The sequence below is a fragment of the Mycteria americana genome, chromosome 2 (assembly GCF_035582795.1).
Source record: "Mycteria americana isolate JAX WOST 10 ecotype Jacksonville Zoo and Gardens chromosome 2, USCA_MyAme_1.0, whole genome shotgun sequence".
Lineage (NCBI taxonomy): Eukaryota > Metazoa > Chordata > Aves > Ciconiiformes > Ciconiidae > Mycteria > Mycteria americana.
In genome coordinates, this window is record NC_134366.1 from 134392174 (window position 1) to 134417344 (window position 25171).

The window sequence follows — 25171 nt, forward strand, 5'->3', positions numbered from 1 at the left end:
GAAGCAGAGGAATAAAGATGCCAAATAGTTCCTCTCTTTCTTACACGTAAATCAGGTTCAGGTAACTCACATGTGGGTATAAGTGTGGATTTTACTGCTCTGTGGAAAGGTGTACTGTAAAGCAAAATCTAATCTTTAGTACCTTGTTCCATTTGCTGGCAAGAAACAGTCTCTCAATTGTCAAGACCATTACTAAATATTTAGCAGAAGCGGTGGCCAAAGTAACTTTGGCCAAAAGGCAAAGCAACACTGTTTACATGCAGTAGAAGTACTTGGTGAGAAAGATTTCTGGAGAAAGTTGCAAAAATGTCTCCTTCCAATTTCTTGCCAAAAGGCAAGAACGGCCTTCGTGTTCTTGTTTTCATGCAACAGAGAGAGAAGTATTGTACCGATACGTACAGCCCTCTGCTTTTCCTTTGTTTAAAAAGACGTGTTATAGTATTTACCTTTGACAACTATTTATTGTTTTGTCCTGCTTTCCTGACTGATTGCAACACAGATGTTTCAGTGAAAATGATAACACTGGCGTATTACAATCAACATTCTGGTTTCTTCAGTCAAGGAAGGCGGAAAACACATCTTTGCTGAACTTCATATGATAATAAAAATAACAAAGAACTCAGCCTCCAAGCCACATGAACAACGTTTTTTGACAGTGTGAATTATTTCAAGAAGCTGTTCCAGAAGTTACATAAGCTTAGTAGTCTAACCCATTTCACCATGAACCTGTATATCCTAACCACGTGCAAAGGCCCCAGCTGTCTAGGAAGAAATAATAGATTTTTGCACTAAGAGACAGAGGATATTACCCAACTAATAGAGGATATTGCCTAATTTCTATAACAGCCGTTATGATATCAAAGGTGAAGAGACTAAGGAAGTAACTGAAGAGTGCTCTTCCAGACTTTGAAAAATAACACTTTTTTTTAAAGTCATCCTTTACAAAGATTATTACACTGATAATCTGAAGCTGTTCCACAACTATTTGGTCCAATGTAATAAGATAAACCCCTACAGCCTTCAGTCCTAAAAAAACAGACTGCTGCTCCAGTCAATAAATAGTCTTAGCTAGTCATCTCAGATAGATTTCTTCAAACTCAAAGTTGGTTTCTGTAAAACTGCTTGAGGTTTATAATAGTGTAATGGAGTATATAATCCAGTCCTAGTTAGCTGTGTTGTTAAACTTAAAACAAGCACTTATATTTTCATACTACTGCTTTATCGCCTTGTCTTCCTTCTGCAAAGAGAGGGAAATTTAAAATCCTTATAATTTGCTTCGTAAATAATTTCTAGTTTCTTAGGAAAACGTCCTACTAGATTTGCTCCACTGGCCGACGATCCAAACTTATGCACTTGCTGCTCAACATATTTCTAGGCATGCATTTGTGCGCAAACAACTGCCGGTTTATTTTGTATTTAGTACAGGATGAAAGCATAAACTATACCAGACTGCTTGTATAGAGCCAAAATAGGTACCCATCGCTGTTTGTAACTAACAAACAGAGTGAAAATCAAGCCACATATGCGTTCAGAATATGGTGATTTCCAACAACTGTATAAACCAATGCTAATCTAAAAGTTAAGTAATTAAGATTTCCTGGTCCCTTGATCAAAATGATTGTTCTCCACAAACAAAATTAGATGGGGCAATCCCTGGAATGTAAACAGAAAATCTTCCATTCTGGAGTCTCAGGTGTACTACTTCCTAAACATTTATAGTGGTCACAAACACCTGTTTTATTATTGCTCAAGTATGATATTTGATTTGGACAATTTGAGATGGATTTAATATAGCAGCTCTTCGTGCATATAGCAGAAGGAAACGCAGCTCATCTGTCAAACAAACTGCCCTGCACTTTCTTGCAACATGGGGCAGAAGATGATGAACTGGCTCAGCCAATACACCTGTGTGCAACTGACCTTGGGTACGACAAGCTATGCTGTCATTTTTTGCCCGAAGAATTAATCTGCATAAGGATCTGTTTGCAAAACTAAACATCCACACTGTATTTAAAGTGTATTACGAGTCAATTTTTTTCTGCTACAGAATTTTTGCATCAGTAATTACTTCTTGGCGATCAGAGTCTAGCTGAAAGCTGCTTAGATGCAAGAGACAGGATAACACCAGCTTGCTCACCTCCAGGTGATGTTCTTCAACTGTGCCACAATTGTGTTTGTGCAGCTGCCATGCTGCTTTTGAAGTAGGTGAAGAATGAAATCCCTTCATGACTGATTAAGTTTGTTGTTTTGCATCTCTGGGTCAAGTATATTTTTCTCTGGACTGATTTGGAGTAGAGAATTCTGGGGTTTCTGCAGATTATCAATAGACTGTTCCCACATACCACCAAGACTGTTTGTGAAGTGATCCTTAACAAACAAGGAGAGAGGAGACCCTGATAGACTCCCAACTACAGTTCTTGACATAGTTCACGTCAGTGTTTCTTGATCACCACATGCCGGATCAGCCTTGCACACTAAGAAAAGCACTAAGCAGAGATGTTTCATAATGAACAAGCTATTTCCTGACTCAGGGGAACACTGCAGTATCCTGAAGGTCTTTACTGCCCATATAAATCATGTTGTATATATTGTGCCAGGTAACCAGGATGCAGAGGTGATTCCTCTGCTTTCCCTTCCATTGATAAGTCTTCCCCATTCAAGTAATTCTCCTGCATTGCCAGGATCTGCCTGAAATCAACCTGCAAAGAGGATCTACGTGTAGATGTGGCACTTAGGAACATGGTTTAGTGGTGGACTTGGCAGTGTTAGGTTTACAGTTGGACTCGATGATCTTGAAGGTCTTTTCCAGCCTAAATGATTCTATGATCTGCCTCAACTCAACCTGCAAAGCCTCTGTGAGTGACTTCATATGAGAGTTTTTTTGACAGACCAGTGCAAAACAGCAAACAGCAGACGTACAACTCTTAAAGAAAGTACCTGAACAACCCTAAGAATTAGATTGACAGTGTAAGTCCACAAGCTTTTTACACTTAGCTCAGCAGTAGTTGCTCTAATACTTTTTATATTCTTTTCCGTAAAGCGGTTCTATTCCAGCAGTCTGGCAGTCATGAATATAACGCTACAATAACAAATTTCCTAGCACTGAACAACACAAAGAAAAAGGAAACAGCATTTCAGGCTCGTGAGGGATTATGATAGATAAATAAGGCAAAAAATAACTCAAAGAACCCTGAAAAAATCTTGAGTTTCTTTAAAACCAATAGTGCACAACAAATGAAATAAAAGATGCAAAGCTGAAGTCACCAAACATCAGGGTTGGTATCTGTTAAAACTAGTCTTGCAGCCCAGGGTCTAAGGGATACTCCAAGCCACTCCTTGACAAGTGTAAGCAATGGGACAGTGGGAAGTGAATTAATATGATGAACGGCTGCTGGAGGGCAGGAGAAATAGGTCCCAGCATTTTGGGTTGCCTAGGAGCCCAAACTGACACCTCATGAACAGCTGAATTTTTTCAGACTGCATTATCACTTTGCTTGTGTTTCAAAATTTTGTAATTCACTGAGATATTACAGAACATACCCAAGAATATCACATAATCTTCAACTTTCAGGTGCATAAAGCTATTTCATGAACAAAGTGCTCTACACTTACTCCAAATTTACCTAAGTTGTTATTATTCACCATGGAAATATTTCCAGTGGCTAGTTCTCCCCATCTGTAGCTATTAGTCAAGGTGACATAGGAAGTGTTGAAACGGCAGATCTTGTTAGAACACTAATATTATTAAGACAGAAGTTAATAATTCTGCAAGTTAACTTTATGACCAATTAATCATACAATGTGATGAGTGCTGGAGGCATTCTATTCCAGATGCATATCCTAATTTACCTGCACTAAAGCACACCTCAGCAAGATACCTTTGTGGTTGAAATATAAAGCAATAAAATGCTGAGCTAAAAGAAACTCTCTTTTGAACTACCAGGAATTTAGGCTATGAAATAAAATCTTTTGCATTTAGTGGGTGTTATGCAATGCAGTGTCACTCTTACCTCCATGGGAAAGGCCTTAAAATTAACCGTGTGTTCAGAACCACGCTGGTTTTCTCTCCCCCAGTGAAATCGAACATCATGTAGTTCGAACTCATGTCCTCGAGGTAACGGCCCCCCTATTAACACTGGGAAAGAAGACAAACAGTAAGGAACTTGGCTTTCGAAGCAGACAAGCCACTGAATATATTCTCCAAATACAATGGGGAGGTTGTTGCAAGCTTCTTTATTATCAGCGGTACTAGAGAGGAGAAGAGTAAAGTTGACAGACTTGACATCTTTACTTTTGAAGTACCGTGCAGGTACAGAACGCAAATTCAGGCAGTTACGAACAACAGTGAAATTGCTGTCATGAGGCACTCTTTGTTTTATGAGGCAGAACAGCTGGTCATAACCCAAAATAAAAACATTGTACCTTTATGAGTCAGAAGAGTGAATATGTTTATTGCTCTTATCAAGACAGTGTGCTCTAAACAGATGGCGGGCGTTCTGAATTGAACTGGTAACTACCTCCAACTTGTCCAAATGCTTAATCTACATCACCTGTATTTGCTATGAGTCACAGAAACTGATAGAAAACTTTTGATTGCCAATATTTTGCTAGGTAAAGGTGTTCAGTCATATACCACCTGTCAGGCTTCTGAGACACAGAATGCCTCCATATCCAAATATAATCAAACCTACACACAGGAGCAACAACATACCTCATTTACTTAAAAACAGCTTCTAGGCAGCCATGGCTTTTTTTTACTTCAGTTTTTTAAACATCCGGAATTTCTTAAAAGCATCTGTCCACAATTGCAACATACACAAAAAAAAGTTATATAGTAGTTTGATACTTTTGCATTAATAGAGACTTCCACCATAAGTAGTAAAAGCAAGCAATTGTACCTTGTGAGGCCCAATCTATTTTGGAATTAATCAATGGAAACATTTTGCCCAGGGATTTCTGAATCTGCTTCAGATCAAATATTACTCCACAAGCTGTAGGTAACTTCCCACTGAAATCATTGAATATTGGCTTCTAGGCAGGGCTGGATTTTACTTAAAGGCATTCACAGTCTTCCCCAGAATCCATTACATTCTAGCTTACATTTCATAGATTTTGAATGAATCTTTTACAATCTCTGATAATTGATAAGGATTATTTAATTGTATAACCTACAGCTTTAGGGAATTAAAGTTCCATAATATAAAGTTATTTTGACACACAAACTAAATGGCCTTAGTTTGGAGCACAAGACATAGTGTAATACTAAAACATAATTTAGCAATTGAATCATATTGCAACTGTACAAACACAAAAGCAAAAGTACAAAACTATAAAAAACCTGAAAGGCAAACTGATTAGTTATGGTTTTCATAAGCAATTACATTGGAGAAAAAAGTAAAATATTCCAATTAATCCTCCTTTAATAATTCTTCATAACTAATCTAACAGCCATTAGGGTTTCTAAAATGAAATGTCCTAAATGTACTTATAGATTCAGATTTGCTTCTTAAACTTGCTTTATCTACATTCTATCTATACCTGTATCCTTTAGGGAAAATCTACAAATCTGGTGAACATTGAAGTGTTTAGGGAATCTGGACAAGTAAAAAGAAACGTGATACTCAATTAGCACTATTTCTTTGGAAAATTTAGCATTTTCTCTGTTTTAAAATATTGCTCCTAGAGAAAGTGTAACTAGAACAAATGTTCTCTATATGATGTAGTTCTGGATCTCCAGGAGCTTCAAAGAGTTTATTTCTGAGGCTTAAGTTATAACATTGATCCCATGATAAAAGTATTTTGATGCATGAAGCATGTTTATCTTTCCTTTGCCTTTCATCAAATCTTGATCCTTGTCAATGCATGAAACATGTTTAACTTCGCCCTGCCTTTCAGCAATTTTTGATCCTCATTAGAAAATGATTCTGAAACCATCATCCACTGTGCAATCCACTGCTGGCTTAAGAGAAGTCTCTCTGTTAGTAGGATATCCTCTAAAGCATTTTTCAATATACAATTCCACTACACAGTTGGTCATGCTTCTTCCACCTAATGCATAACACATGTACAATGATGAAACTGGAAGCAGCCTGTGAAAATGTTTGCAATTAAATAATGAGAAGGATTTGAGAATTCCAAATGGACCGCCTGTCCTGAATTAAAGGATAAAATCAATCACCAGTAATGACAAATTCATTTTTAATATGTACCTTAATCAGTTTACTTTTTTCCACAAAGAAGTTTTTCTTTGACTCTTAACATTACAGTAGATGAGGATCTCTTGCACATTAATTGGACAGTTTCAAAAGCATTTAGTGCTCAACAGTTCCCATTAAAATAATCTGGTTAAATGGATTTGTCATCAGAGATCCCCTGTGAGGAAAAGAAGCTGCAGGAGTTTCCACAATCCCTGAAAATTGGCCAGAATACTAGGTCAAACACAGCTTATTAACTCTCTTCTCCTCTTGGTAGGGATAACAAACATTGTCTTCCCCCTCCCAAAAATGGAAAAATTATCCCCAGTTTACAAATGGAGAATGGGAAATTATGTAACATGAAATCTAAGGAAAAGCTGAAACTAAAACAAGATTTCCTAAATCATAATTCCATACCTCAGTCACAAACTTTTATTCTATTTCACATTTTCTTATATTTCAAGACTCATCGGTCTGGCATCACACTGCATTCAAGTTTAAAATAAGTTCTTTCCTTCTCTTACACCTCCAATGGTTTTGCACATGCATTTAGGTGTGTTGGTCCCATCTTATTAACTATTGCTACTAAGTTACAAACTGCCCTTGGGAAAGGTAGGGTTGAAGGAGCTGCATTTTGGCATGCAAGTGATGACGTTGTTTGCAGTCACTCTTGCTTCCTCCACAAATTCAAGAACCTTCCTGACCCTGCAGAGAGAACCTTACTCCTTGGAAAAAGAGCTCTGCTTCTGATGAAGGCAGTAAAACTGACTGGAAGTACAAAATTTCTATTCTATTGCAAATCTGCAAAATTCTGTGGAAAGAAATGTTCTGTGTTGCAATAATACATGGAATTTATCATGGAACAGAAATTATAAAGGAAAGCATCATTATTAAAATAACAAAGCCTTCCTTTTTAAAAAATTCAGTGTAAAACTGAACTGAATCCCTCACTCTCAGCACAGCTGTAGCTCCCAGGACTCCTGGGATCTCAGAAGGAAACAAAAGTTGGAATGTCTCAGGGTTTGACGATGTTCAGCTGTTTAAATGCCCCCAAAAGGCTGTTACTAGCTAAGATTGGTTAGAACAACTTGGATGCTCTTCCAAACACATGGTAAGAACTACCACAGTGCTGGAAAGCACAATGGACTTTTTTTCTCCCAACTTTCTTGACAGTTGTCTCCTTCATACAGAATAGTTTACCCAGATGAAAGGTCTGAATGAGATACTGCAATTTCACTTAAGTTGGAATTGTTTCTTTTATTATTTGCTTCTAATTCTTATTTGATAAATGACACCAAAAAAACCTTTAAGAAATGAGGACTGCTTTGCTACCTGCTCTTCATCAATACTGTAAGCATGTGTAACTGGAGTATCTATCTTAAGCTGCCCAATTCTGTAGTTAGTATTCAGAACCCACTCGAATTAATGCAAAAAGCTCTTTTAACTCACATGGTCTTCAGACCAAGGACAAATTTTGCCAGCTGTACAAAATAGTTTGGCATCACACTGCCTTAGCAATAGTCTGGACTGCTTCTGAATGCAGACAGCTGTTAATGCCAGTGAATTAGATGACACCAGCACAAGAGGAAACTGTGGACATGCTCTGAAGCAATCTGACTGACCATCCAGTTTGGCACTGAAACTTGCAGCTCCCATTGCAAAGCTTGCTCCTTTTCCTACTGAAGTCAACAGCAACGCTCTTACCGGCCGCAGTCCACGCCGAAGGAGCACAACCGCTCGCTGCTGGCAGCAGCTGCTGTTCCTGTGCTCCGGGATACAGGTACAGCGAGCCTGAAGGCAACGCAAGCTTTAGCGGGGAAAGGGAAGGCCGTGTTTCAGCATACCTGATTTTGACTTCAGGGCAATCTGAATTGAATGCCCGTCGTTGATCACTTCACAGTCACGACACACTACGTAGTTTGGCGACAAACGCACTTCTAGGAGCGAGGGGTCATATTTAGCTTCTCTCGAGTTCAAGTTAATAGGCGACTGGTACTCCCCGTTAGCATCAGGAAAAATCAGCCCCCACTCCACTCCTGAGACACAAGGAAAACCCGTTACGGGGAGCCCCGGCACCCTGCCCTGCACGGCGGCTTCCCGGGACAGCCAGACCCTCCCTGCCCTCACCGACCGCCTCGCCGCTGCCCACCGGCGCGGGAAGCGGGGGGCTGCCCGCGGCACCTCGGCCCGCCGGCCCCGGCCACCGCTCCCGGGCGGCTCCGCGGCCGCCGCCGCCCCGCGCTGCTCTCCCGCCGGCGGTGACGGACCTGCCGCCCGCTGCGGGCCGGCGCTGCCCCGCTCCCCGCGGCTCGGGGCGGCCGGGGAGCGATTTTGCCCCCGCTCCGCCACTGAAATCCTCCCACCGCCGCCTCCTCCTCCTCCCCCGGCCGCGGCGAAAGTTTCTCCCCGCCAGAGCCGCCGCCCGCTCCTCACCTTCCTCGTAGCCCCACTCCGGAGCCTCCTCCCGGCGCGGGAAGGGCTCGGCGCCCTCGATCAGGCTCCTGTCAGCCATGGGCGGGCGCCCTGCGAGCGGCCCCGGCTCCCGTCGGCCGGGCGCTGCCTGTGCGTGTGCGTGAGTGTGTGTGAGGGGCGAGGCGGGCTGGCGGCGCTCCGCGCCGTGCCTCGGCCCTCCCTCCGCCCTCCCGCCCCCGCCGCCGGCTTCGTCGTGTAGCGGGGCAGGGGCAGCCGGCGGAGCGGGGAGAGGGGACCGGGCCGCCGCGGGAGCCGCAGCCCAGGCTGGCGTCGCCCGTGGGCCGCTGCTCCCCTGTCCTCCCTGCGTCTTCCTCGCCTTCCCCTGCAGGCTGCTCCCCTCGCCTGGGTGGGTGGGTGCGTGGGTGTCCCCGCAGCTCCCGCTGCCCCTGGAGCTGGGCACAGGTGGTCTGTGCGCCCGGGGACACCCGAGCAGAGCAACTTCCACAAGGGGAAGGGCAAAGCCCTCCCCCTGGGGAGGAACAACCCAGACACTGGGACCACCAGGCTGGAAAGCAGCATGGCAGAAAAGGACCTGGGGCTCCTGGTGGGCGCCAGGTTGGACATGAGCCAGCAATGTGCCCTTGCCGCAAAGAAGGTGAATGATACCTTGGGCTGCATTAGGCAAAGCAATGCCAGCAGGTCGAGGGAGGTGATCCTGCCCCTCTACTCAGCACTCGTGAGGCCACACCTGGGGTGCTGGGTCCAGTTCTGGGCTCCCCAGTATAGGAGAGACATGGACATATTGGAGAGATTTCAGCAACAGGTCACAAAGATGGTTAAGGGACTGGAGCATCTCTCCTGTGAGGAAAGGCTGGGACTGTTCAGGCTGGAGAAGAGCAGGCTCAGGCGGATCTCATCAATGTGTACAAATACCTGAAGGGAAAATGCCAAGAGGATGGAGCCAGGCTCTTTTCTCTGGTGCCCAGTGACAGGACCAGAAGCAATGGGCACAAACTGAAACATGGGAGGTTCCCTCTGAACGTCAGGAAACACTTTCTACTGTTAGAGTGACTAAACCCTGGCACAGGTTGCCCAGGGAGGCTGTGGAGTCTCCATCCCTGGAGATACTTATCTGAACATGGCCCTGGGGAACTTGCTCTGCGTGGCTGTGCTTGAGCAGGGGATTTGGACAAGGTGATCTCCGGGAGTCCCTTCCAATCTCAGCCATTCTGTGATTCCGTGGTTCCTCCTCACCCCACAGCACTGTGCCCCTCCTATGGAAGGATGGAGGCCCTCAGTGAGGATAAGAAAGCCACTGAATAAGCAAGGGAACCCAGCTCTGTCCCTTCTGTTCTGAAGGAGGGTTGAGGCCTCCATACTCTTTGCAGTGATCCCTTCATTTAGGCCACATCCAGGAGTGTGGCTTCAACTCCTCCTGCAGAATATACAGCATGTAAGGTTTGAGGAAAGTCTCTCCCCAATACAAGGATGCCTCAATTCAAGGATATGAAAGGACTCTTCCTTCTCCTTTGCCAACAGCCATGTATGGACCTCGAGAACATTCATTCTGTCAAGGGGAAAAGGACAGAAGGGACCTCTGTAACAGAGATCTCCCCTAGGCAGTGGCCCAAACACTTGCATCAGTGACAGCAAGGGGAATGGGAACCCAGCACTGACAGTCTGCAATCCCTGACAGCGACCAGGAAAGGTAACAGAGGCAGTCAAATAGACTTGTTATAATGGTAAGTGGAAGTGGCCTTTGCTTACCATCCTTGGCCATTTAAAGACAGTGACCAGACCTCCCTGCATTCTGGTATCCCAAGAGGATAACATCCTGATCCTGTGCTGTTGATCCACAAGGTTTGACCTAGGTGAGGACCTCATTGTGCATGAGTGTTCCCCAACCCAGCAGCAGTACCTGTGATTCCTGTGCAGGCCTGACATGGGAGCAGAAATTATCATCAGTATGAAAGTGAGATGGAAGGAGAAGGACTGAGCTGGAATTTCATTAATGAAACAAGAGAGTACTGGTTCATGAGCTGCGTGCAAGGTGAAAAGAAAATAGGACAAAAGAAGTAGAATGTACTGGGTTGGGGTTTTTTCAAGATCAGAACAGAAACACAAGTTTCCTTCTGCAGGATCATTAGTTACTATCTTCACTATTGATGGTTGAAAGGAATATATACTACCCAAACAAACTACAACCGTGGTGCAGCTTATTGAGGCAAAAAACCAAACAGACACTTTTCCTCATATAATGAGCACCTGACATCAGTACAAACAGAAAAATCGGATTTTTTAACATGAGTTTTAGTCACATGAAATCTCATGTCGCATATACATACCCGTCTCCCACACCAAACTGGCTTTATTGGTTGTTAAGTTTTATCCCCTAATCACTTCTTAAACACACACTAGTTGTTTCTATTAATGTCAGTTCCTTTGAATCATTGCTCAACCACATGGGGAAAAAACAAACATTCCCCTAAATCATCACTGATTCTGGTCCATCTGACTGGAAATTCATTTTCCTCTTCAAACAGAGGAAAACAGCATGTTGAAAAAAACAGTCCTAGGAGGCTGGGTTCATTCCCTTGCTCCATGAAGCACAGCACTTCATTCATCCCCTCTATTAAGTCCTTTCCTGCAGTAGCTTTCCTGTGGGACGTCTGTTCTAGAATTTCACACTTATGAGAGGCAACATTATCAAACCTGCGAGTTCCTGTTTTGCAATAAATACTTTTCATGGCTTTCTGTAGTTTTCATGGCTTCCATTCATAACTGACCTTAAGAACTAAGCTACTTATATTTGTTGCCCTTCCTTTTAACCTTTCCTTTCTTTCCATGTGTCTCTGCAAAATTAGGCATAGCAGGTAAAGCCTTACTGAATAGTTGGCATTTCTTTATTCCCATATGTCTGCTGAGTTGTTTTCTGTGCAAATATCCTATTTCTTCCATAGTATCTGTCAGACATAGCATGATCTAATTAGCAGATTAGATTCCACTGAAGATTCCTATGACTTCTTTAATGGTGAAGTATGTAAGTAACAAAGGAGTTCAAAGGTACATCTCCACAATGAAATGGAGCATGGGACAGAGCCCTCACATTTAAATCCAACCACAAATGGAGATATTGACCTGACCGATCTCTGCACAAACCAACTCACTCATTTATGGACCCAGATTCAACTAAAAGGATTGAGACAATCAGATGGAGATAGGGGCGTGATCTAAGCCTTGTTCAAGATCAGTGGGATTTGGTCTCCTTTAATGATGTAGGCACTCTTCAAAGTGTTGTGCTCTGTCAGTCCATTTTTGTTCCTATGTATAGTATACTGACCGTGCCCTATGCACTGCCCTTTGCCACGTATTGATCTACTATGCAATCATCTAGAAACACTCACTGTTGTAGCGTTACGTTACCTGATACAGTTTTTCCAAGGCATCCGCTTCCACTTTACAGTTCTTTCCTCTTTAATTAAGTGTGCTCTTTGTGGGGATCACATGGTTTATGGCAGCCATCTGTGTTCCATCTCTCTCTTAAACTGACCTTATATCAATCTTCAGAAACTCTTTTATTACTAGACATCTAAAGTTTAAGTTTGCGTTGAAGCTCCCAATAGTTGACTTTACTATGAAAAGATGTTAAATATATAATACACATAAATACACTCTTTATTCTGTAACAATGCATTGCTTGTGGTGTTTGCTACATTGGCTCAGCATACTGAAAAATCTGTAGGGAGGCATAGTTATGGCCCTCAAGCTAGTACCAAATTGATGGGTGAAAAGTAAAAGCCCAGCCAACGTGACCTTCATAAGTGACATGGCACCTCACCAGCAGAAGCAGGAGCAGGGCACCTCTCTCCTGAATCCCACTTCAGCTTTTGATTCTGTGGAACATGCTGACTTCTTGTTTAACTGGAATTAATGATCACACCCTTTGATGATACCAGGAAAAAAAATCTCAGGCACAGATCCAGGGCTTAACAGTTCCTCTTTGAACTCAGAGGACAGTAGTTCAGAAGCAGCGGAGTCTCTGACATTCCCTTTTGTCAAATGAGAAATGGCATTTTGAAACATGTTTGGTATAATACTTAATCCTGGTGAGATCGCAAACAACTGGTCTTGTATTTCCTATATCTAGATATTATTATTTGTTATACAGTTACTGATTTTTTTCAAAAGACAATATACCTTCCCTAAACACCTTAAAATGTATACACTGGGAAAACCAGGCCTGAACCAAAATTCTGCATCCAAACACTGTGAAATTTGGATGCGTAAATTGTCATTAATGACTAGCAACATTTTTTTAAGAGGTTACGTTTCAACAACTGCACTTATTGCTTTCACCACTCCAAAAGGGAGAGTCCAATGCGGAGAACTGTACAGGTTACTAAGAAATCTGTAGGAAAAAGAAAAGCAGACTTACATACAAGTTATTTTAAACGATACATTCCTACCTGCAGGATTCTTTGTAGGCCACAGAGCTGACAGTTATTTCTCTGATTCAAGGGATGAGAAATTCAGACTGTGAGATGATCATATTTCCTTTATTATTCACTTTTTTCTTCATTACCTTGCTGCCAGCATAGTGTAGTTGGGGGCACGCAGGACTTAATATCATGATAAGGAGAGAAATGTTCTGTGGGATATTAGAGTATTCCATTTGGGGCAATTTAGAGTCCATTTATGCTTCTGTAAGCCAGATCTCAGTTCTTGCCAAGGTGTCCTGAAAGAAAAGGCAATGTCCATACAGCAACACAGGCAACTGAAGGGATCAGGAGCATCTAGCTTTTTCAGTGAACAGGGCTTCCTATTTTGCTTCCTGTGTTGGACTATGAGGTTGGCCAGCAATCATCTCTCACGTGGTCTCGTTTCTATCTTTATTTCTTGCCAGGTTACTCTCTCAAATAAGTTTGATTCTCTTCCAAATTTAGAAGTGTAAGCAGAAAGTTTCTGCATTTGACCATTAAAGCGCAAGCTTATATATAACAAAATTGAGAATATCTCTGCACATTTTAAAAGGAACTAGTTCATTACAAGGAATAATATTCCAGTATTCCTGGAATAATATTATTTGCCTATCATTTTTTTTTGCAGCTGAAGTAATGTGTTACAAAAAGGAAAAGGATGGTCAGGTAATATAAATAGTCCAGGATGAAAAGGTAAAGAGAGACCATTTTCAATAAAGGGACCATTTATAGCAAAAAGAAACCATTTACAGTGAAAGACGCTGTATGTTTGCAAGTCAGGTTTACACTGGCGAATGCTGTCCTGCAAACATTGCAAAATATGTTAGCTGGATCCCAATTTCCCCTTACATCCACACCAAAGGGTGGTTTCGGTGGCCTTGTGTGTTTTATGGTCTGTAAGTTTAAATTTGTGCTTCTTGGCTTTGCCAGCTAATAGGATAGCAGGCTGGTCCTGCGCACACTTCACACATTTGACTTTACAATATACATGGTTTTGGGGGGAATTAAAAGATCGATGCATGATCTGAAAGTGTGTACACAAGTTTTTCTACAGTACAGGTATAAAACTCTTACATGCAAAATTGCACCTATAAGAGTGCGCAAGAGATGAAGGGGAAAAGGGAACAGGCTAATATTTCTAAACTGATGGGCATAATTGGCATTTATTCTCCCAGTGGTCAAATGTGTAAACCAGGACTATTATGGCTGCCCATGAGAAGTCACACATACAGCTAGAGCACACTAAAACTACGACAGGATAGTTTCAAGTTCTTTAAAGAAAACCCAAGGAATAGGAAGCCATTTCTAAGGACTAGAAATACCACAGTCAAAAGGGAAGTGAAGAAATAATAAAAAATACAGTGTAATTAAGGGCACACTAAAAAAATTAGAGAATAATCTAGTGTAGTCTCCTGGAGCTTTTCTTTTCCCTAACAGGGTCTAGCCCTGGAAAAAATCTGTAAAGAACTATAAAAAGTGGCGAAGACAACAGGAATTGCTGATGAAGTAAAATAAGTACAAAAGTAAAGTGAAATCCTGCAGACAATAGAAGAGTAGAAGGGAAGTGAGATATTTTTCCCCTAGTAGGCTAAAAGGAAAAGAGAGATAAAGGATGAAATAGGATGTCTCTGAAACACAGAATGCAAATGATAATCAAGGGCCCTGACGTGGCAAAACTCCTATGTAAATAGTTCTTTATTTCTTTAGGAAGGAAGCAGAACTAAAGATACACCCAGACCCAAATTCAAGGAGGAAGATAGGAAGCTCAGAGGAAAAATCTGCAATAAGGAGATGATAAATATTTATTTACCTAACTGTAATAATTTTAGATCTTTAACACTAGTTGAGATTCGTAAAGGATTATGAGTTTCATCTAATACCTATTGAAATGAAGTGGCTCTTTGTCAGCGGAACTGATAGACATTAAATCTGCTACTTGCAAATTAAATGTTTAAAAAAGAAGCACTGAATCAGGGAAAGACATAGTATCTTCTACTGTTTAAAATAAAAGGAGAGAATAAGCTAAATAATGAGCCTGAGCAGTTTTTCACTAGAAGAGCACAAGCAGATGTTGGCTTACAGGTGTTGGCTTTTCATCTGGGAAGCTCGTGAGAAAGGGGAAGCACTGATCAGGATCAAGTGGCAAGGGAATAACAACATATTTGAATCTGTAAAATGATGGCAAAAGGAGAGTCAGTTCTTCATTCACTCTACTAAGTTTTGCTTATCAATGCGTAAATATCCATAGACAACAAAGCGTTCATGTGCTCCATTCTGGTAAAGCTATGAAATCATACATTCAGAGTGTGATCTGGCTTCCTATATCACAAGCTATTACATTTCACACAGTTACTCATGTATTAAGTTAATTATTTGGCTATCAATAAATAATAACTTGTGTTTTGCCACAGCACATTTTCCAGAAATGCATGACCTGAAGACATCAAGAAATGAAGAATTCATTACTTTGACAGTTTGTTCCAGTGGTTGATCCCCCTCAGTGTTGACTAATGGGTACCCAATTCTAATTTGAATTTATCTGGCTTTAACTTCCAGCCACTAGTTCACATTATACTTGTTTGTCTTGATGGAAGAGCCTCTATTGCTTTGTGTTTTCTCTCTAATGTACTCACCCACTTTAGTCTGATCACCTCTGTGTGGTCTAAACAAGAGGAGCTCATTAACACTTTCTAGAGGGTTAAGATCAGGACATCTTGTTTTTAGCTTTTTTTCTGCACATTTTCCCATTTTCCACATTAAAAATACAGACACCAGAATTCTCTTGTGTAGCTCTTGTTTTCACCTCTGTGTTCTCATTAATTTCTTTTTTATCTGCACATCGATGATTCACATTAGTCTTTTTTTTTGCTGTTGAATCAGACATTGGAGCTCTTGTTCTGCTGCTGTTTAGTACAAGCATTAAATCCTCATTCTCAGTCAGGGTATCCAGGAGCCAGTCTACAGAATGTGGACACAGCCTACATTATTATTTTACACTTAGTTGACCTAAAATGCCATTCATTTGAATGAGTCCTAGTATTCATTTTTAATCAGAATCTTGTACACTTGTAAATCATATGCCTCATAAAAATCTGTAATCTCATTATATATGTTTGTTTGACAGGACATACTTTCAGCAAAACTATTGTCACTAGCATTAATTATATTCCTCTCCATCAAGCTTTTATGACTGTAATCCCATATCAATATTTTTTGTATTTTTCCTAGAACTGTTGTCAGGCTAACCAGACAGTAATTACCTAGATTATCTCATTTCTCTCTTTTTTCTTTAATATTTACATACTGTTAAAATTCTTTAAGTCTTGTAATATTTTCCTGGGTTTGTTAAAAATTTACAGAAAAGACTGAAGATCTGTTCAGCCAGTTCTTGTAGAACTCTAGGGTGTGAGGACATAGATTTAAATCAGATTTTAAAATTCTAAGTTTTATGATACTGTATAATACCACTTAGCTGTTAATAAACTGCAAAATTCTTTACCCATACATGAGGTAAGCAGATCAGACTCCTCTCCAAACATGGAACCCCCAAAATATTTATGAATATTTTATTTCTTTATGGTCATTAACAAATGCACAGTCTCAGCCAGTAACTGACTTTAGGTTTCTTTTCTTACTAATGTAGTTAGAAAATTGTTACTTATTTGTGTGAAACCTAGTTATGGATTTTTCCCTGAAGTGTTCATCAATATTTTTATAGTCCCCAATTTCTACTTCATATCAGTATTTGTTTACTCTTTTTTCTACTTATTACAGTTTTTATTTCTAATTATTTTTTCTATTCACCACTGAATCAGCACCAGATTCTAAGTACAGCTGCTCTTTTTTTTTCAGTTGCAGAGTTGTGACACTTTGTCACATTTTATAGCAACTAAAGGGCTCCCTATTTTCATTCAATTTTTTCTACCTTTTTCCTCTCAAGTCATGTCACCTGTAATCTTAGCGATAGAAAACAAACCATATGATTTCAAAGTATATACAGCAGGAAACAAAAGATATGGAGAGCAGTTTACAGTTTCAAAGTCCAGTGGTCAACTGCAGATAATAATTATGAACGAACAAGTATTTAAAGGGAGACCAGGCAGTAAATGATAGAGGACAGTGTGAGATACACTGTAATGCTGCTAGAAAGACTCTTAGCTCACATCCTCAGTTTTGCAATTCAAAACGGTTCAACTGGAACCTAGGAACAGGAGACGTTTCCATTCAGATTTAGATTTTACCGTTCATTAATCATGTCTCAATGTACATAACTAGGAAGAAGCAACTGATTTTGTTCTAATTTAAATGTTTGGGGTAGGAACACTGAACACTGATTTCTTGAATTCGTATTCTTCCAGGGTGATAATTTCATCAAAAATAATGTAGTAATACCTGCCTTAGATTAGATGTGTTGTAAAAAGAATCGCTAAAAGGATTTATCTTTGTATCCCCAACCTCAAAAAACTGAGATCTTACACAGACACAGAAATGTTCATATTCAGAAGTGCAAAGGGACTGCTAACTTTCCAAGCCACCGAACAACTTCAAGCAGCTGCCATTAAAACTACAAATCCTTTCACATATTGAATATGAAATCTTTGCCCCAAACACCCCAGATTTCCATGCAGTAAGTTATCCAGTGGCTCTAATATTTTATCGATGTCCTGCAATGCATCTGTATACAGCAGTTTTATATAAAAAAGGGGGGGGGGAAGGCATCAGAGAAGACTTCTTCACTGGAAGTTTGATATAAGCCTTTTTTATTTTTTCCTGTAAGATTTTGTATTTCACAGTCTCCACCCTCCTGTTTAAGAATCTGAAAACAGGCATTTTCTGGTTTACACTGAAACACGGGAGTCTTAAATATCTCTTCAGCTGCTTCCTAATGTTTGTTCCACAGGAAGGGAGTTAGTTCGTAGCATAGTGTGCTTTGTTGTATCTGCATCAGCAAAGCAGATAAGGTCAGCCTCTCTTCATCTGGAAAAGAGGCAGAGGAAGAGCACCAGGAGACAGTGCGGTACTTAAGGATTATTGTGAAGGTTTCAGGGAACAAGACGACGGTCAGGTAAGCAGAAAAGGTCCTCTGCTATTTATGTTCCTGTGCTGCTTCCCAAGCTGCTCAACTGTGTGTAAGCACTTTCTCTGAAATAGCTTATTTTTGGCTCCCAGCTGTGTGTCGGTATTTCTCATAGCGAACTTAAAATCTCCCAAATTCTATTATTATTATTATTATTATTATTATTATTATTATTCCTGCTTAGAACTTAAAATCTCATTTTGGCACTGAAAAGCTCTGTCTTGGGTATGTTAACATACATTCGAGTATCGGGTATTCCCTTCACGCAGAAGATGGCCCATCTCCAGCAGTTCTACCTGACATACTTGGGCTGGCATCATATTGAAGGAGCCAGCAGGGCTTTTTGCTGAAAATCTGACACTCCATGAGATTTGGCTACCTATATACTTTGATTAAACAACAGTTCGTTCCAGAGAGACCTTATTATATGAAAGGGCAGGCTCCTCGTGAGTCCCCTTGTGTTTTTGTCTTTGGCAGATCCCTCCTTGGAATTCAGGGAGGCAGAAGATACTTTTCAGGTTGAAAGGCATCATTTATAGTTTCTTGGGACTTTTCCTGGGCTGTCTGCATTAGCAATAAGTAGAAGGCCTGTAGCAATAAGACTGATGGCACTGAATCAAAACATCTACAAAGCTTCTAAAAGTACGATTCTTCTGTGAGCTTCCCGTGAGCACTTTCTCCCCTACTCTCACGCTTCTTTTAGTGTTTCTGTTCGGGACTGAGCTTTTGACACAGTCATTGACACACAGCTTTGTCACATTGCAAATTACGAACTAAAAGTGTGGAAATACAAAATTAAAAGCTTGTTTATCACAGAGCTTCTTTGCTAGCGTGGGGCATTGAAGCAAGTTGTTCTGTGACAGGAGGGCTAGTGCTTTTTCAGTGTCACAGGGAAAGTGAAATCCATGCCAGGGAATGCAGTGCATCAAGCCCAGGAACTTGCAGGAGTTTACAAGAAAAACTTCTCCTTTCATAGTTAAAATCCCAGAGACTACAAAATCCCTGTGGCATGGTGTTTAAAATGAGGTACTGCAAGAGTGGCAAATAAAAGTGGGCATGCTCTGCTAATGAGGGCAAATTGTGCCAGCTCTTTACAAAGAATAGCGTGTTTCCACCCACATCAAACCAACTCTGCTTGATAGATGTGGAAGGAGAGGGAAGAGAGTCTAGGGCACTGTTTATTCCTTTTTACTCACCTCGGTCTGGCATCTTGTAGAGACTATGGATCATATTGGGTCTGATCTTGCCCTCATTGAAAAATGACAATGTTTTGTGTGAGAGTTGGATTGCCTGGGGGGAAAATGGCAGTATTCAAATTCTCACCGCACACCCAAACATAACATACTCTCAGATTACATTGCTGTTCACTTTCACAGCAATAATATGATTGGCGACAATAAGATTGTGGCCTTCATTAGGTTCAGGAGTTAAGAACCTGTTTCTCGTGAATGATAATATTTTAGAACTACTACTTCAGGATATTTATATGCAGATTCGGACAGCGCTGCAATGTATGGAAAGTATCCATTTGGGGGATTCCAGCTTATAAGAAATTTTGTGGCTTTAACAGCATTCAATTAAAGCACACATTTTTTTCTAGTATTGGGCCTTTTTTCATAAGTACTTTCTGTGGTAATTTAATAAATCATTCCTTATATCCTCATATTTAAATCATATTCCCGTACAAACCGCATCCGTCAGGGTTGATGAGTGCAACAGTGCATGCTGTAACTTCCAAAGAGCTGGCATCTCACACCCTCATTAGCAGAAATGTATCTAGAAGTTGTAAGTGCCTTTCTAAAGATACGTACAACACATCTCCCTGAGACTTATTCATTTCCTGTTTTCCTTCAAAAGCAGCTGAAAGAGGCACTCTGCACCTGCTTACTCCTTGTGCTGACATCTGTTTCTACATGAGAAAGGAGGCAATGAATGTTAACCTGAAGGGACTTATTTTATTTATGATTGCAAAGATTCTTGGCTTCAAAAATCAGTTCAATTCCAGTGGCTTTCACCTTCCATGCTAAGCAGGGAGACAAAGAGGGCATTCATAGACACAACACATGTGACACGGGGCAGTCTAATGGCATTAGAACAGTTCAGTGAAGCATTAATGAATTTACAGTGATGACAGCACAACGGTGCTAGGATCTAATCTGCTCTGTGGTAAATGGTTTTCATAAGTAACCTCAAACACAAATAACCAGTCAGGACTCTAACTAAAATCTTCTGTTTTCTGACAAAACATAATCAACTATTTTTCTTTTGAAACCAGTAGCCATTCCCTTGCTTGCTGTGTTGCTGGTGTTTCTCCAGTCCGTGTCATATCTCAGACTGTTCTTACCAAGCTCAGATGAGACTCCAGCTATTCCGAGCATCTGGTATTTCAAATACATTTTTGCCAATAATCTCCTGTGCTTCATGCCACTGGCCTCAGCAGCTGCTTGGAACTGCGATCCAGAAAAAAGCCTTGCACAGAAAAATAGGTGGTATGATCTTGTCCATAACACCATACCTTTAATCCAACTGTATATTCACATCTTTTTCTTCACCATCATACCTCCTTGCTGTCACATATCTGTGCCTACTCATGTATTTGGGTGAGATGGACATATAAGGTGTTAAATCAGATATCAGCAAGGTTCTTGAGATGAGGAAAGATGTGAGCACTGGCTGTTTGCACAAGATCTTATCCTGCATCACTGACATCAAAAAGGTTATTGCCATTGACTTACATAAGCATGGTGATGGAGACAGCAACCTCTGATAGACCGCCCATTTCCAGAATCCTAGAGAGGAAGGTGTTCGCCTTGAGGAGATAAATATGCAGGGGAGCTTCTCTTCACATTCTGCCACAAATGGTGGTCACACACTAGTATCCACAAAATTATTCATAGGATTAATAATTTCATTGTAGACATTCCCTCGTAAGGAGAACTATGAGTTCTGTCCTTGAAGCGAAGTGAAGTAAAAGTATTTCCCATATTTCTTAAATGTCTGTGTTCTTAAATATATCCCATAACATTTCTCTGAAGAAATAGGTATTCTTCCAAATGCTATAGAGATACATATTCTAAATCACATTCTCCCTTCCCAGGAAAATGGGAAATGAAACTATACTGGAAACAGGCAAGGAGAACAAAGAGGAGGAAAAGCACCCATCTCTGTAAGTTTTCAGGGATCTCCCAAATCTCCCTGAAGATGGATTTCGGTTACTTAGATGAAGGCAGGCTGGAGTAGGAAAAGATGACAGTAAGAAGTGGAGATACACTGCAGTCTGCGGTGTTCCTACGGCACAGGTAAACGCAATGAAGCTTGCCTTACGTTAGTTTACTCCAGCACTAATACCAGTGAAACCAAGCAGTGTGGGGTGCAGTGCAGACCAGCTAATTGCATAGATACCCGAAGGTCTGGGAGGACTGGTATAGCACAGAAAAGCCTTTGTGATCAGTACCCAGGTCAGCAAGACCAAAGGTAGCTTTCATAGCAGCTAGAGTTTATTAGTACACCAGTAAGATCTATAACTGTGCTCCAGATGCACTGTAGGAGTTTTCTTACTCAAAGAAAATGTGGCTCTAAGGACATTGTCATGAGAGAGGAACTACAGAACCAAGGAAGAACAGAAGTGCATCCACAGAGTTTTATTTACTCCCCAGGCTGCTTGTCAATTGATTTCAGTGGGACTTCTCATGTCAGCAGGGATTGCTGGGAGGAGAAGACAAATCTGTCCTTTTTCTATCAGAAATGCTTTGAGAATCAGATTTACCAAAAAAGATTATATAGGATTGATTGCCTTCATTATCCTCATTTTAGTAATATTATTAGCTATAAATCACAGGACAGTTTCATGTGGAATTACATTCTTATTAATATCACATCCTCATCCCCCCACCAGTTATCATGTTCATTCATCGTATGCTGGAAATCCCAATAAAATTATCTAACTGGAGACTAATAGCATGGCTGAATCTTTCCCTCTTCCATATGTTCTGTTAGCTTGTTTTTATCTTTCTTTGGTGTTTTTTTGTTGTTGTCAAATTGTATTGCAGAGCACAGAATGCTTTTCTGGTCCTTACCATGTATCATACATTAAAAATGCATTAGGGAAGATATCAGCTACCTCGATTTGCTTTAAAATGTTGTCTTTCCCTCATAGCCACTGAAAATAAGACTCATGAATGCATTAATCCTAAACAGAGTAAGTGGTGGTTCCTCGTTTATTAAAAATGCAGGCCAAAACTTACTATTAAAAGGAAGATATTAAAAAAAAGTATAGTTTGCTCCATATGCTTGATGTTCAAAATAATTCATTGATGATAATAATCATAACAATAATAGGAAGCTGAAAAAAAAATAAAATTACCTTGTCTAATTCAAACCTGGGAAGAAAATGAGTTTTCCTGAACAACCAAAAACTGCTTTCAGAAGCGGTTTTATCTCTGTGGAATTGGTGCAAAAGTCATGCTGTTACATATTCCTTCTGTTCAGTACCTAAAAGGCTGGGGGAGATATTTTTTCACACATATTCCCAGCCCTGCTCTATTCCCTTTGTGCTTTGTGGGATCAGCACAAAAGGTCTAGAAAGTAGGCTGGAAAAATCAGCTGCAGGTTCTCCTTGAGAGAAGGGCTCCCCAGCTGCCGCAGCACCAGCACAGCCAGCTGTCCCCCACCAGCAGCTCGCTCCTCCTCTCCAGCATACTGGATGGACCAAGGTCATGATGCTCACTGTGCTCCTTACCTGGGGATGGGACAGCCCAGCCCCTAAGGACTGCAGCTGGTGAAGGAGCAGCAAAGCATCCACCATCTTCCCCAGAATCAGGTGCCAAAAGGCCACTGCTGTCTCTTTGTTTGGATGTCAGGATCCTGCGTGCACTACATCCCACAGGTTTATATGGGAATTCTTTCTAATAGAACTTATTAACAGCAGCAAAGCATGATTGTATCCATGCCTATAACATGGGGCTTCCTACAGAGAAAGAAGCTTTTAATTATATAATTTTTAAAATTATATAAGCAATGATTTCACAGAATGGCTGAGGCTGGAAAGCACCTCTAGAGATTATCTAGCCCAAACACCCTGCTCAAAGCAGGGTCTTTAGCTGACCTTGCTCAAGATTGCTCAAGGCCATGTCCCATTGGGTTTTGAGTATCTCCAAGCATGGAGACTCCACCACCTCTCTGGGCAACCAGTGCCAGTATTTAACCACCTCCAGAGTAAAAAAGGCTTTTTTCTAATGTTTAAGTGGAATTTCCTGTAGTTCAATTGCGCTATTGCTTCTTGTCCTGTCACAGGCACGTTGCCTCCATCTGGTATTTATTCACATTGATGGGACACTCCTGAGCCTGCTCTTCTGACTGAACAGTCCCAGCTCTCAGCCTTTCCTCATAGGAGGGGTGCTCTGGTCTCTTAATTATCTTCATGTCCCTATGCTGGACTCTCTCCAGTATGCCCATGTCTCTCCTGTACTGGGGAGCCCAGAACTGGACACAGTACTCCAGGTGTGGCCTCGCTAGTGCTGAGTAGAGGGACAGGATCATCTCCCTCAGCCTGCTGGCAACGTTCCTCCTAATGCAGGCCAGAAGGCTGTTGGCCTTCTTCATCGCATGGGTGCATTTCTGGCTCATGTTCAACTTGGACTTGGTGTCCACCAGGACCCCCAGGTCATTTTTGTTAAAGATGCTCTCCAGCTGGTTGACCCCACCACCTGGTACCTGGGGCTGTTCTTCTCCAGGGGCAGGACTTGGCATTTCCCTTTGTTGAACTTCATGAGGTTCCTGTCAGCCCATTTCTCCAGCCTGTCGAGGTCCCTCTGGATGGCAGCACAAACATCTGGTGAAGCAGCCACTCCTCCCAGTTTTGTATCATCTGCAAACCTACTGAGGGTGCACTCTAGGTAACTTATGAAGATGTTAAACAGTGTTGGCCCCAGTATTAACCCTCAGTGTACACCTCTGGTGATTGGCCTCCAGATGGACTTTGTGTGGCAGATCATAATCCTTTCAGCCCAGCAGTTCAGCCAACTTTCAGTCCAGCTCACTGTCCTCTTACCTAGTCTGTACTTCGTCAGTTTGCCAGTGAAGATGTTATGGCAGACAGTGTCAAAAAACCTTGCTAAACTCAAGATAAACAACATCCACTGCTCTCCCCTCATGCGCCAGACTAGACATGTTGTCATAGAAGGCTACCAGGTTGGTCAAGAATGATTTTCCCTTCCTAGCCCATGCTGACTACTCCTAATCACCTCTTGTACTTCATGTGTTTGCAAATGGCATCCAGGATTATTTGCTCCATCTCATCAAGGACTGAGGTGAGACTGACCAGCCTGTAGTCCCTTCTTGAAGAAAGGAGCAGCATTTGCTTTCTTCCAGTCCTCAGGAAACGTCCCCGATTGCCATGACCTTTCAAAGTTTATCGGAGTGGCCTTGCAGTGACATCAGCCAGCTCCCTCAGCACTTGTGGTTGCATCCCATTAGGTCCCATGGACTTGTGTATGTCCAAGCTGTTTAAGTGTTCCATAACCTGGTCCTCCTCCAGCAATGGTAATTCTTCCTTGTTCCAGATGTTCCTGTGGGTCTCAGGGGCCTGGGATTCCTGAAGTTCAGTCTTACCAGTAAAAACCAATGAGAAAAGGGCATTGCATACATTGGCCTTTTCTGTGTTCTGTGTCACCAGGTCCCCTGACTCATTCAGCAGTGGGCACACATTTTACCTAGTCTCCCTTTTGCTGCTGATGTACCCATAGAAACCTCTCTTGTTGCCCTTCACATCCCTCACCAGATTCAACTCCAGGCAGGCTTTGACGTTCCTAACTGGATCCCTGCATCCTTGGGCAGCGTCTCTATATTTCTCCTATATCACCTAACCCTACTTCCACCTCTTGAATGTTTCTTTTTCTGTCTTTGAGTTTGTCAAGAGTTTCTTGTTCATCCATGCAGGCGTCCTGCCACCTTTGCTTGACTTCCAGCATGTGGGGATGGACCACTCTTGAGTCTGGAGGAGGTGATCCTTG

The 25171-nt window shown here is 41.5% G+C and overlaps 1 protein-coding gene across 1 annotated transcript in view; it reads right to left on the reverse strand.

The window, feature by feature from the left end:
- The window catches only part of CA8 (carbonic anhydrase 8), a 50621-nt gene extending 41915 nt beyond the window's left edge, over window positions 1-8706 (reverse strand). Inside the window, exons 1-3 of the mRNA XM_075495719.1 lie at window positions 8628-8706; window positions 8039-8230; window positions 4011-4135 (exon numbers count right to left, since the gene is read on the reverse strand). Of these exons, the coding sequence (XP_075351834.1) occupies window positions 4011-4135; window positions 8039-8230; window positions 8628-8706 (396 nt within the window). The remainder of the gene's footprint in view (window positions 1-4010; window positions 4136-8038; window positions 8231-8627) is intronic.
- Window positions 8707-25171: the final 16465 nt, after the last annotated feature.